The sequence below is a fragment of the Chaetodon trifascialis genome, chromosome 2 (assembly GCF_039877785.1).
Source record: "Chaetodon trifascialis isolate fChaTrf1 chromosome 2, fChaTrf1.hap1, whole genome shotgun sequence".
Lineage (NCBI taxonomy): Eukaryota > Metazoa > Chordata > Actinopteri > Chaetodontiformes > Chaetodontidae > Chaetodon > Chaetodon trifascialis.
This window is the reverse complement of record NC_092057.1, coordinates 26,792,770-26,807,007: the sequence shown is the minus strand read 5'-3', so window position 1 is coordinate 26,807,007 and position 14,238 is coordinate 26,792,770. Positions and strand designations below refer to the sequence as shown.

Here is a 14,238-nt window from a genome sequence, read left to right as displayed (position 1 = left end):
GCCTCTCAGTGAACATGCATGGCTGAAGCGGGATGCCAGTTTAACAACAGAAAATGCAGTATCAAAGTCTTTCAGAGCAACTCCGACCAGGACTCCTCTGAGGGTGATGACGACACAACAAGTTCAGGCAGGGACAGGAGAGATAGGAGGCGGGAGGGAGGTCAGGCATCAGTCAGGGCCCCAAGAGGCATGAGTTGGGGGTGGGGTCAGCTCTGGGAAGCCAGGCACAAAACCAAGCAAGAAAGCCATCTTTATGTTGTTGTGTTATTGGACTGAGGGATCACCTCTTGAGCTTGAAGTGGTATTATGAGACAGGATGGACCAAGGCTAGCTGGTTAGCATGCAAACCTCAGTAGATATTTCTGCAACACAATAAATACAGCAAACCTGTCAACCCTCCCATTTTCCCAGGGTTTAACCTTCTCTCCTACTGTCCTCCCTTTTAATAGTGTCCTGGGATGGTAATGGGAAGTTTAACCAGCTGGCCGACTGTGACATGCTTGCTGCATTCCCCTCTGGTACAGCAGGTGGCAGTATGTAGAACAGAACCTCCGTCCACGTCCAGACCAAACAGCCAAGTTTCAATCTGGACTCTAGCCTAATTCGGAAACTGGAGGCCCCAGGTCAGGTCCAGCCCACCTCGTTTCCATGAATTAATGAATTTGTTTTTGTTTTTTTTTTAAAAACTGGCCCTCGGACAAATGCAGTTGAAGACCCCTGCCACACCTCGTGTTATGAATAGGCTACAGTATGCTATGAAGTGTCACAGTTTACTGATTTTGAATCTACATATAGCTGGAGATTAGCACTGATCCTGTCCACAGATGAATGTGGCTCATTTCCATACGGTTGACATCGTTGTCATGGTGACATTAACTGCTGCTGCTGAGTGTTGTTGCTGTTGAGTTCACTCATTAACGTTACACCAGACAATTTGCTATCAGCTCCCAAATCACAGATATAGAACGTGTCTCCCTTTCTCTAGTACACAATCTTTATAACTAGCGAAAATGTAGCTGTTAGAAAATGGATGAACCTGAGAGAGGTGGTGTACCTGCCAAAACGGCTAAAATTCTGCGCAAGTATCTTACCAAATGTGTGGAGGCTTACCTGCACTTAATGAAGACCAATGTCAAAGTCATGCCTTTTGTAAAATATGCCAAATGGATTCAAAATCATATCTGAAGCATAATGTGTGAGTGAAGTTTAGGTATACATATTTTCATTTCTACAAAGCAGACATGTTCACAGCATTTCGTTTTCAACCCGGTGTCGGATTCTGACCTCGTAACTGTAGTCACTTCATGCAGGAACTAGTTGCTCTGATATTTTTAAGCTAGCGGTTGTCTAGTGGTGATTTTAGGATTCACTGTGTGTCTCCTTGTCAAATGTCAGGGGGATGTGGACAGTGGTGAGGGGGGTGGGACGGCCCAGGGCAGCTCATTTTCCCTTATTTTCAAATCCTAGTGTTGACAGGTGTGACACAGACTTCTTTGAGATAATATCAAAACTGTTCTTTATATTCTATTGATAAGTTGGTTTTAAACTAAAATTCTATACCTCCTTTAAAGGACAAAAGATTTCCTTCCACCACTGTAATCATGTATTCCTGTCTTTCGCGCTGCATCATTTTATTCAGAATCCATGAATTAATACATCTAATTTTACTTCACCCTGTCCTTCACACTACCATTATCTAAGAACCTGCAGCTTCAGGCCCTGAAGTAAACACAGGGGTGTCTCAAATTGAGGCCTGTGAGGTCACCATGGATACGTGATGACAGCTCAAGTCAGGGGCCTGACTCTTGGGGGGTCACCCAGTCTGTCTGCCAGGGGCCTGAGGCACAGGAGGAAGTATGGCAGGTGAATCAGTGAGTGTTGAGAGTAAAGAATGTGACCACTTGCTCTCTGAGATTCTGGATCCATACTTAGCCCCAGGCTTGCATGTGCTTTGGTTTTTAAACAACAAAGTCTGCGTGGAGCTCATGTATTCATTAATAGCCCAAATCTACGAAAGGACAAAACTGAATCCAGGTCAGTACATCTTCGCAGATCAACGGCTACTGTTTAGTTAATTCCTCCTGGTCACCTCCCGACCTCCTGCTCCATAAATACTCCTCGCCATGGCAGCTCAGCGCGGCAGTGACAGCGTTAAAACCGCTCAGCCAGTCTCCACCTTTTATGTAAATAGCAGTGCGAGTGAGTGGGACCCGAGGCGGAGAGAGCGCTCAGTGAATGGGGGGGAGTTGCCTTCACGATCCCTGCGCTCACAAGAAGGAGGTGTGGGTCTCTGTGTCTAGTGTTTGCATCTATTCGGAGGAAAGAAGCGGTACACCACCTTTGGATGCGAACATACAATCATGTCACGAACACTGGACTGTGCAACGACACCGTCTGAGTAATCCACAAAGGCGATAAGCGGACTCTACGGGAATAAAGAAATGGGTGGCCAGATAACGCGAAATGCCTTTTACGGTAAGAAATAAATATTAACGCTGTGTTGTTTGAGTCTATACGTCCAGTTTGAGCCGTTTGGCTGTAAAGAATGAAGTGTTTAATTCATGGAGTGTTAGCTATGTTCACAGTAGGCTAGCAGCTGTAGTATCAGGTACCATACTGCCACTACTGCCTATTCTTTGGTCACAGTTACGTCACTCTGCCAATTAGAATAGGGGTCTCGAGACGCGCAGCTGCGTTCACTTGTCTTTTGATTGATGCGATGCAACAAACAGGATGTGACCGCCTGCTCGCGCTCTCACCGACACTTATAGCGCATGTTTAAGTGTTCCAAACAGTTTAGATAGCGTGGACATGTCAGTCTCAGTGAAGGATGGAAAGTTGTGGGGTTTCCCTCTGCTCAGTTCTGAGCTGTGCTTTCCCCTCATTAATAAAAGGACAGCGCGTGCAGCTGTGCTGTAGGAAATCGATGCATTGATTTTCTATTGTAATATCCTGCATGTGGACAGTGAGGTCAAGCATCTGTCTCACATGGTAATTTATAGCTGTAAGCAAGCAACTACCTGCATAGCTAACCATGTGGTAGTTTTGAGTCGGGCTTGAGTTTTTACAGTAGTACCGGTACAGACAACACAAGCATCCCGAGGTCTATTTGGTACCGAACAGACCTTGGGGTGCTTGTGTTGTCTTTGGGGTTGCAGGTCTGCTGAGGAGCTCTCAGGGACTCTGCAGCTTTACTGGCAGATAGTAACCAGCAGAAGTCCCCAGTGGAGCTTTTGTGTTCACTGGAAAATGTAGGCCAGCTTCAGGCCTTGTGGGTCTTGCTTGATGCTCCCTGCGGTGACAAACAAATGCCCATCATGATAATTTTGTAAAATAGAAAAAGTCCACCCCCTCTCTTTCTTCCTCTCTGACATTATAAGAATATAATAGCAGTGCTGGAGATACAGTGTCAATAGTAATATGATTCTAAACTCTGTCATCCTGTAGAAGTAGCATGTTATTGTGATATATATAAGTGAACCTAAGGGAGTTAAGTCAAGTCTCTGTTCCTAGAGCCTCTTCTGATTTTGACCACCTGATCGTTCTAATTAAAGCCCCGAGATTAATCCTATTAGTTAAAGAGGGACAGACTAAGACAGCAGGAAGAGGAGGCTGTAACGCCTTTGTGATCAAGGTCAAATACCTCACTAAATTACTTTGTGTAAGGTGTGTGCATTCAGAGGTTCCCTGATTAATTACCTGTTAGCTCATCATGTAAATATTAAACAGGTGGGTTTTACAGTTTAGCTTGTATCAAACGTCTTCAGAGTAGGTCATCTTCTGTTGTGAAAACATGGTAAAATCCCAAAGAACTAATACAGTATTGGTTTCACTCTGTGTTAATTGATCAATTTTACAGTTATTCAAGTTTATCCAATGTGTATTTTGCATAATACTTATGAACACTTCTCATTGGTCCATTTTCTGATACACGTCTGAATCTGCTCAGGCTCTGTTGTGATCTTTTCCTAACTTGTTGATGAATGACATCTAGTGCCATTATTTCTAAAGATGTGGATCTGAGCCATAGCTGTACCATACAGTTGGTGATCCACTTCCATAGAGCATAAACATTGTAAGCGGTCCACGTCTCCCCCCTGTTTTAGTGCATTCTTATACCAATAATGACTGGACTGAACTCAGACTCAAGCTGTTTCTGTGCCTCACAGTTCTGATGGAATGGACTGCATCAAAATCACCTTGTAAATAAAGGAAACCACCTCTGCAGTCCCATTTTATAGTTTGCCATTGCAACGTGTAATGTGGACAAGTTTGGATCGCTACTTTGTTCATTTGGTCCCCTCTATGTTTTTGTATTTTATTTCCAGATGTGCATCACATAGCTGTTCCATCTATATCAACTTTTTTACCTGCTTCACTGGCTCTGTTCTTCAGTTGACAGTGTGGCGTTATGCATGCTGGCTCAGTCAAGACACTTCAATAGAATGAAGTATTCACCTGTTTTATTTGGGACGTAAAGCTGTCTGATAACAGCTTACACTTAGAAAAGTTATGTTGACAGTGGGAAGAGGAGAGGGTTAATCTGAACTTCATATTAAAGTACAAGTGTTGCCATGGTGACCCACAGCCACTAATAGAAAATATGTGATTGCGTCTGCTGCTTCTTTCTAGAGTTGAGAGGAAACAGCAAAGTTTATGAAACCAGAGTATCATACTTGAACCCTTCCAGCGATGTTTTCCTCCGTACTTGTACTTTCAGGAAATGCAGCTGCCAAAGAACTAAAATCTGAAACGATCCAGAAACACAGAGGAATGAGAAAGATGTGGTTTACAGAGAAACACATTATGCTTTCTAAAGTTGCACCTCTGCAGGCTGTTGTTCTCAGGTGTGAAGCACCAGAGCACATCCAAACAGTGTTTGCTGAGTTGGTTGCATAATTGAGTCTGCTGAGTGTGTGGGAGCTCCACTTCTGTGCTCCCGATTGACTGAAAGTGGGCCAGTGTCTGAAGCTGCACAGGCTGATTCGATGGAGCGTCTGGCTGCATTCGATGTGAATTGGATTCAATATCCAAATGCAAAGTGGAGACTGAGCTGAAGGAATGCTATATACTGTACGTAACAAAGTAAAGTTTCTGAACTTCCCAGGATCAGATGAGATCTCAGTGATGTCATGGGATATGCCTCAGGTTATTGAATGCCAAATAAAGGCAGTGGCTAGTTAAATACAGCATGCAAGCCACAGGCCACCATTGAAAATCTTTCCATGTTCTTCTTGTTCTGTCTTTGTTTTTTTTTCTTTCTCTTCGTGTGAGTGACAGCAAGAGCGAGGAAGACATAGCTTTAATCAGGCCTGCACAGTTGCTATGTAGTGACAGAAACATATGTCTCAGGCTCAGGTGGCATTGTTAAGAGTGTGTGTCGGTGTCGCCCATATAATTCTTACTACTTCTGACTTAAGGCAGCATGTTCTAGGGCAGCAGTCTGTCACCTACATCAACACACAGGGATCGATCCCCTGCAACCCTAACCTCCCTACTTGTCCAGCGTGTGTGTGTGTGTGTGTGTGTGTGTGTGTGTGTGTGTGTGTGTGTGTGTGTGTGTGTGTGTGTGTGTGTGTGTGTGTGAGTTGTGTGTCTCCTGCGAGCCTTTTCATCCTCATCATGATAGGTCACCTTCAAGGCAGCGCCCACATAATGACTTCCAGCCAGTACTGAGGAGCATCTTGCCTGCTTTCAGTCAGTACATACTGCATATCATTACGCCTCTCCACCAGCCTGCTCTCTTCCACTGCCAAAGAAGCATCATTGGATTGCATTGTGCTCAGTGCATGTGGCCTTGCGATATTATTACTTATTGATTGCTGTTGCGTAATCCTGCTCCTGAAGTGGAATGTGGTAACAGCGGGAAGACTAGTGGGCTATAGTAGATGACATCAGCCAGACTTCATCATCTCCGCTGTCTCACCTTTCATGCCGGGTCATCGCGGAGTGAATTATTGATGGCAGTGTCTCTACAGTAGGTAAACCCAGGCTAGGACATTATAAAGGTATTCTTTTTGATGGTAAAGACCAGTTAGTCTCTTCTAGAGCTGCGCAATATCCAGTGTCAGCATCGCCCCCATGCCTCCCACTCTATAGGCATATGGACATTTTGTGCAGGTCTTGTCTGTAACATGTCCCAGTGTGCGGATGAAGTAAGGCAAATTAACTCAAACTCATCATGCTAAAACTTTTTTTGTTTCCCGATACAAATGGAAAACTTGCAAGGTTCTCATTTTTTATGACTAATCTACAGCAGGCCCTGCTCGTTGCCTACCACAACCTGAAAATGAGCGCTGTGTGTTTTGCTTGTTTGATAAACTGATGAAGTGCTCCCCTTCACCAAAGCACATAGCAAAGTGATCACTGTGCATGCACAGTCTGCCTGTCAGCTGCCTGTTAACATGCACGCAATGCAGCTATTGTCACAGATCATGTGGCCTGGAAGCTGGAGGCAGGCATTCAGTTACGCAAGGCGGCATCTGAGTGTGTATCTTCACATTATCAGCAGCATCTCATCCCGGTGCTGGTTAACAGTTAAAAAGGTGGGGCACCCCTGCAGATCACCAGGCTGAGTCCACACAGCAGCAGCCCAGTTTAGAGTCTATCCCAGGCCTTTAGCTGCATCTCTCTCCCTCTCTCTCTCTCTCTCTCTCTCTCTCTCTCTCTACTTAATCATTGCAGCTGTATTAATATGATGGCCGACAAGAGCAAAAGCGCTGCAACAGCCCAAAATGCTCCCGTGCTGCAGCTTCAGAAACAACACCAATTCAGGAAGATATGATAAACAAGCCAAAACAAATCCATTAAGAGCAAACACAGAAACAAAATACAGTCTGAAGCTCACAAAGTCTGAAAACTAATGCAAGAGAAGAACGCTGTGATGACATGAACACAGCGGAGATGCTCCTGGCCTCGAGCGGGCATGCTAAGTGGTGCGTTTGTTTTCAGACTCTGTGGTTCAGGCTTTGTATGGTTTATGTATTTGGACTGTTTGCTGTCAGTGTATTTGTTTTGGCATTCTGCAACACATTTTTTTCATTTGCGCCATGTTTGTGTTGTTGTTTGTTTTTGTTTTTGAACCGGCATCATTTCTGAAGCTGCAGCACGTTTCTCCTGATGGAAATGTTTTGGGCCATTGCAGCACCTTTGCCCTTGTCAGCCACCGTAATTCAAGATGGTTAATTCCAGTTGTTTGTTGCTGGCAGCTTCTCAGCTGTGAGGTTTTCTATTCTGTAAGTTGAATACCTTTTGGTTGTTGGGCCATCAAAACAAACACTTTGACTTAGGGTAACTGGGATTGTTTTTTCACTACGACTGGCATTTTAGGGACTAAATGATTGATTAACCAGAAAAGAAAACTGAACTGCTCATTTTTAGTTCTAGCCATGCATTAAACTACTGATGCCATCACATAGCCTCTCCTACATTAATATAAGGGCAAAGGTAAAAATGTGAGCAGGTTGTATCTTCAGGTATTCTCCGTGAAGATCAAGAGAAAGATAACATCTTTGCCTGGGCCAGCTACTCAGGCAGTTCTTGCAACAGACTTAATATACTTTACATTCCAACAAAGAAGTAGAGCAAAGTGGGCCAGCAGTCTGTGGAAGTACTGGGCTTGAATTTTGGTTTGCTCTAGGCAAACACTTTATCATTCTGGGCAGAAAATAGACACCTGTGAGATCATAGAAAACGTCTTTGAAACATCACTCTGCTGCCAGACACCAGACAGAACAGACTAATGTGAAGACAGTGACAGGGTGAGTGAATGAATGAAAACAATATGGCAGGTCAGTCAAATTTTTAGGATATTATGATATGAGCTATCTTAAGGCAAAAAAGCTGCCACCAAACAGCATCTTCTCTACAGTAAATAGTTTGAAATTTCAGGATTACCTGATGTTCTTCTGACAGGTGTCATTATTGAGACCCCCACCATGCATCATTACCATAGGTAAAAGCCATCTATCAGCGCATCACCATTGAACTAATAGGCTACATCATGACAAATCTGTCAGCACGTCGAGCCTTTGGTAACCACCAGCATGGGTGATGAGTCTGTAATGAGTGTCCTCAGGTAGAATAGCAGCTACAGCTTCAGTTACTGTCTCTGCCACATTAGCAGTCTCGCTGTCATTGAGCCACACACAGCTTATTGAGTTCCACACACACAACCTGTTTCTGTGTAGCGCCTGTCGCATGTATGACTGTACATATGATGAACTTTGGACATCAGTAAGAACGGGAACTGTAATATCCTGTGAACTACACTGTTAGAGGCACCATACAAAACCTGGGAGCTTCTGCTGGCGCTGGAGTGTATAAAGCCATCTTGCCTGAACTGTATTTTAAGCATCCAAGCCTAAATGATAATGTGTGTGATTAATGGTTGCTATTATTGCATGATTCATTTCACAGTTGGTGTTACATCAGGCTGAAATGCCATTTTGTCATGAGTCAGTGGGATTGAATGCATCATCCAGACGCTGCTATGTAAACATCATTAAGATGTTGTTTGTCATTGCCCTCCAGGCTTGTTGGCGGTGTTGTAAATGACACTGTCAAGAGATCTATGGAGAACAAAATCAAATGAAGAACTTGAGCAGGAAGAGTAACATTTTACAACGGTAACCTTTGTAAAAGAGCCAACGTGTGCTTCCGTCTTTCATGCGCTTGTAATGATTGGAATTATTCCAAGAGAAGGAGATTAGCGTGAAAGCATAACAGTCCGCACGACATGGAAATAATGCAAAAGCTGTTTTCTTAACAGCTTGTTTCGGTGATCCATCTAAATTCTAGCAGTTTGTCTTTTGGTTACACATTCCCAAACATTAGGGTAAGAGACTATCACAGACCCACACAGACTCTGTGCGTGCGTGCGTGCGTGCGTGCGTGTGTGCGCGCGTGTGCGTGCGTGCGTGCGTGTGAGATGCTGGGCTTTACAGAGGGACTGGGTTGATATGTGGGTTACCTGTGCTTCATAAGCACTGCTGCTGTTGTGACTGAAGGCTGTAGACTCATCATGTTTCCACGGGGCTCATATTAGGCATAATGTTTATATATGGTAGAGATCTGGGTCAATGGTATCTGCAAAAACTAGTCAAGGTTTTACCATACCAAGGAGATACATGGACAGAGTTTGCTGCTTGGAACAATAGTGAGAGAAAGTTTAGATCGTGATAGAAAATGATTCTTTACACTAATTCACTACGTCACCTGTGTGTGAATCATTAGGCTATACTGGCCATATGCTATTCAGTGTTCTTTTACAACCCACTGGATGCACCACACCTGCTGAACTATACATGGTACAGTGCATTTAATCCCACACCTTTTGGTACTCATTTAATAATAAATAAGCATCAATTGTTTGCAAATATTTGATCTCTTTTATGTAATACGGCTTAACTTTACCTCATGAGAACATTTCATTTAGAGAAATATCTTTTTGCTGTTGCTGCGTCATTTGCCTACCAAATACTGAGCCAATATTTGAACAGTTTTCTCCTACCTCCAAAATCCTATTTAGATGGTAAACCACTTAGCTGATGGTTGGTGAGTAATGACTACACAACTCTAGATAAAAACACACACTGATGCACACACAAAAACACACACACACACACACGCACACAGGGCTCACCTCTCACTCACCGTTGCCGGCCACATGAACTGGTGAAAGATTAGTTTACTGCTCCATGGAGATGTTCATTGATGTATGACAGGTATTAGCTGCACACAAGCGTGTGTATTGTGATGAGGGATTGGAGCAGACGTGTGTGTGTGTGTGTGTGTGTGTGTGTGTGTGTGTGTGTGTGTGTGTGTGTGTGTGTGTGTGTGTGTGTGTGTGTGTGTGTGTGTGTGTGTGTGTGTGTGTGTGTGTGTGTGTGTGTGTGTGTGTGTGTGTGTGTCTTGTTATTAGTTGGATAAAGACCTCCACACTCCGGGGCAGAGGAATACAAGCTTTTCACTTTGTTCATAATAACACATCCTTGTCCTTTGGCATAATAGCTCCTGTGAGACCATTAGAACGTTTTTTTCCCGGATAACACACGCATTAAGCTGTATGCACAAACAGAGGTTTTGAAGAGGTAGCTGTCAGATTGATGTTAACTAGAGCCATTTTCAAGCCTTTTACATCAAGGGTTCACATCTCGGGGTCTGTGGACATGAGCATACGCCAGTATTTGTGTTGCTGAGGTAATTGGAGGAATGAGACCGGCCGTTAGACCTGAGGCTGCTTTAGTCTGTCTAATAACCTCAAACTACAACATTGGGTTTAAGAGTAAACACTGAATTTTAAACAGTACAACTGCCATGTGGGAAAGAATGTTTTCCCACACATAAAAAATGACTATTTTGGTCAATTCTGTGCAATGTAAAGACAAAGTTTATCTCCTATTTTGCTGTCAGATGCTCATAGGCCCTGTTTAGACTGACTGTAATCCTGTAATAAACAAAACATATGAAGTGGTGACGATGTGCTGCTGAAGATAAGACAAGCTGTGAACCGGGAAGTCTGGTTTGAAGGCTTATCAGTTTATGTTCACGTTAAGGTCGAACATGGAAGGATATCGTGACATTACATTACATTCCACTCACAGACCCTGTTTATCCAAAGTGCCTTACAGAAATGCATTTAACCATGTGGATACACAACCCAAAAACCACAAGATTCATGCTACTACATCACCTTCATTAGATATGAGCTTCAAGTGCTAGATTTAGAAACATTTTTATCTTGCAGCAGTAATTTTCTCCTCCACCTCAACATTTTTAGCTGAACGGTAGAATCAGCACAATGCTGCAAGTTACAATGTGTTGCATCTGGTATGTGCACTCAAGGCAGTTTTAGACTTCAAACATGGAAATCTACACTCTTCTTCTTCCCGTGAATGTAAAAATGGATAGCAGGAAGGGTCAAAATGTCACAAAGCACGTAAAGACACTTAAATCCCATTTAATCCAGTGGAGCTACTCAGAAGTCGACCTTTTTGTTACAGGGTATGAATCTGTACATCCTTCCACTGACCTGCAAGTACAAATACCTGCAAAGCTGTTGAGTTTTTAAAGATGTGTTGTTCATCAAGACATTTGGTAAAATAGAGGATTTAAGGAGATATATATCAGAATGATGCCAAGAAAGTCGTGTGTCTGTTTTGCTCTGTAAACTGATGTTGTCCTTTGTTTGACCAGACTCTCAGAAAGGCTCCTATAAGCAGAGTTTCAAAAAGCTAGAATCCAAGACTATATCATTTTGTTGTGTCTGAGTAAACAAAAGACATCTGTTGTATCCTAGCTGATAGCTGCAGAGAGAAAGAGTGCACTGATTGAGACCTTTAGATACAAGGGGTTGCTAAGGAACATGAATTCACACATAGCCTGTTTCTCTCCACAGCAGCTGCGTCTCTTCAAAGCCCGCTAATGCATTCAGCTCAATCTGCCCAGGACCATGTGCACCACATTCAACAACTGCTCTCCTGTGGCTCTGCCTAAGACAAAAGGCCTCAACGATGCTATTAGGTTGGGGCCAGATTGAACGGTAGACACGCTTACAGGGTGAAGAACTGGAAGGGTCATTACTACATAAACACAGGCGAGAGGGAGAAGAGGGAGACAATGAAAGACGGAGGACACAAAGCGTGCTGTTTTTCAGGACTAGCTGCGTGGTCTTATCAGGACTCCGCAGGACATCTGCTGCTGCCACCGTGTTAGCTTTCATCTGTTTGTTTGTCAAACAGTCCTCCGTGAATATGACAGTGGGTATAGAGTGAGTCCAAAGCAACATAAACTGAATATTTACTATGTTTTTACTTTGACACTTTCAATGGCCATTCATTTTTGTGAGCAAGCACCTGCCATAATGTGGAATTAAACTCTGGCACTTCCTGAACCACTGCAACACTCTTAGAAGCAGAGATATACCCTTTCAAGTGTTTGTGTTGTTGATTGGTCTATGATTTTGTATTCCCATAGATAGATAGCTAAAATATTTGGTGGTGAAATGTTTCCACCATTGCTGACTAGAGTTTGGAGGAAAACATCAACTGACATATATGGGTAAATATCAAGTTTTGCTGATGTTTATGTTGATGTATCAATACCTTTTTGAATTGAAGAGACGGGGCTTCTTTCAAGCCAGTAAATCATACAGGGAGAAATCAATCAAAGAGAAGACAGACAGACAGACAGACAGACAGACAGACAGACAGACAGACAGACAGACAGATCTCTCCACTGACAGCAGCTTGAATCGTTCATAATCCACAGCTGGGAGACATATAACGCTTTGAGTCAGGATTGGAACTCCATCTCTCAACCTGAAATCACAATTGCTCTTGCTGGTATTATTGCTTTCTGGGTTTACAAGTGAAACCCTGTTGGATACAAAATATCCAGGTGAGATCTGAGGAAAAACTGCATCACTAACTGATGGAGACCAGACAAGTTGAGAGAAAGTGGGCACAACATAAAGATAAACCATTTCACCACAAAATGCTGGAATGTTCAAACACAAACAATGAAACTTCTGGAAATCATTTCCCACCCCGAACGATAATATAGAGCATACTGAAGGAGTATCAGATGATGGAATTCTTAGGATTCCCTGTCAAACCCATTCAGCTCAGTTCAGCTTCAGAATACTAATTTCACAATATTAATCTGGCAGTCACCACCTCTGGAAAGTCTCTGAAATTGCTCCAGGAGGTGTTGTTTCTAGTAGCTGATCAAGGGCTGTGGCCAAACCCCCTCAGCCACTCTCACCCAGACCCCAGACACATTTACTGCCCATGCATCTAATTATCAAGTCAGTCAAGCTTTCCTCTGCAAGTCCTCTTGACTCTCGGCACGCAGCCATACAACAGCTGGGTTCTGGGATGAAGCATATGAAAGTGTGATATGCCTGATAGTGAACTGTGCTATTGATATGTATGTGGTATGTAATATGTTGAAACTGCTTTATGCAGCCAGGCAGCACTTGACTTCTGCTTCAGACTTGTGGCGACTGATGCCCACAGTCTTCATGGGCCATTTTATCTGGGAACAGTTCAGTATGTGAATAACTGAAGAGCATTATTTCTGTCTTTCACATGTGTTGCAATCTCATGGAGATTTGTTTTCCACCCACCTCATGTGATTATGGCTGATCAGCGTATTATTTCTCATTGCTCCATTGTTCACAAACAATCAACAAAAACTGCAAAATCTGATGTTATGCTCTGTGACCTTTCATCAGATTTGAAACAAAACATCAGACACTAACTATGGTAACTATACCTTGGAACATTTTTGTTTCATGGTGAAGCTTATCTCTTTCTGTGCTTCACCTCTCTCTGCCTCAGACTCCCTCGGCGGCCCGTTCCCGTCCACGTCACACCGATGTCACCACAAACCCAAGAGGTGCCTGCCTATCCAGTGTGGCACCATCGGTGGGGCCCTTCCCATCAGCCCACTGCTCTTCCATCCAAACACCAAGGGGTCCCAAATTGTCATGGACCTTGCCCAGAAGACAGTCAAGAGGCAGGCCAGTTTCTGCAATGCCATCACCTTCTGCAACAGGCCCATAGCGCTGTATGAGCAAGTCCGCCTCAAGGTATTTTCTGTCAGATTGTAGCACTTGAGCCCCTAAAAGTCTGGGAGCTTTTAAAGTGTCAATCCATTGTACTGATTTATCTTAGGTTTACACTTAAAATGTGGAGCTCCTTAAAGGAGACTCATCTACGCTAACTGCATTGGAAGGAAAATCATGTAAAGTCAAATATGCTGTAGTTGAGCGTTTGGGGTGATTTTGCAGCCTCATGACAAAGGCAGTCCGCGCTCTTTCCAAAATAACACCAATAAAGCCACATTTGCTTGTCTTCTCCCCAGATTACTAAAAAGCAGTGCTGCTGGAGCGGGGCTCTACGTCTGGGCTTCACCTCCAAAGACCCCTCCAGAATAAACCCAGACAACCTGCCCAAGTACGCCTGCCCCGACCTGGTGTCCCAGAGCGGCTTCTGGGCCAAGGCCCTGCCGGAGGAGTTTGCTAATGAGGGCAACATTATTGCCTTTTGGGTTGACAAGAAGGGCAGAGTCTTCTACCGCATTAACGAGTCCAGTCCCATGCTGTTCTTCAGCGGAGTCCGCACAGCTGAGCCCCTCTGGGCCCTCATTGATGTTTATGGTCTGACCCGCGGAGTGCAGCTGCTAGGTAAGATGATTGAAGATGCAAAAGATGCACAACTGAATTACTAACCA

The 14,238-nt window shown here is 43.7% G+C and overlaps 1 protein-coding gene across 2 annotated transcripts in view; it reads left to right on the top strand.

Moving 5' to 3' along the window:
- Positions 1–14,238, top strand: part of neurl1aa (neuralized E3 ubiquitin protein ligase 1Aa) — a 76,475-nt gene that overhangs the window by 29,005 nt on the left and 33,232 nt on the right. Inside the window, exons 1-3 of one of the 2 annotated variants that reach the window (XM_070981339.1) lie at positions 2,182–2,475; positions 13,344–13,594; positions 13,870–14,191. In XM_070981339.1, the coding sequence (XP_070837440.1) occupies positions 2,442–2,475; positions 13,344–13,594; positions 13,870–14,191 (607 nt within the window). In that variant the 5' untranslated portion in view covers positions 2,182–2,441. Of the gene's footprint in view, positions 1–2,181; positions 2,476–13,343; positions 13,595–13,869; positions 14,192–14,238 lie in introns of those variants that run through there. The other variant, XM_070981330.1, reaches the window with a different exon arrangement.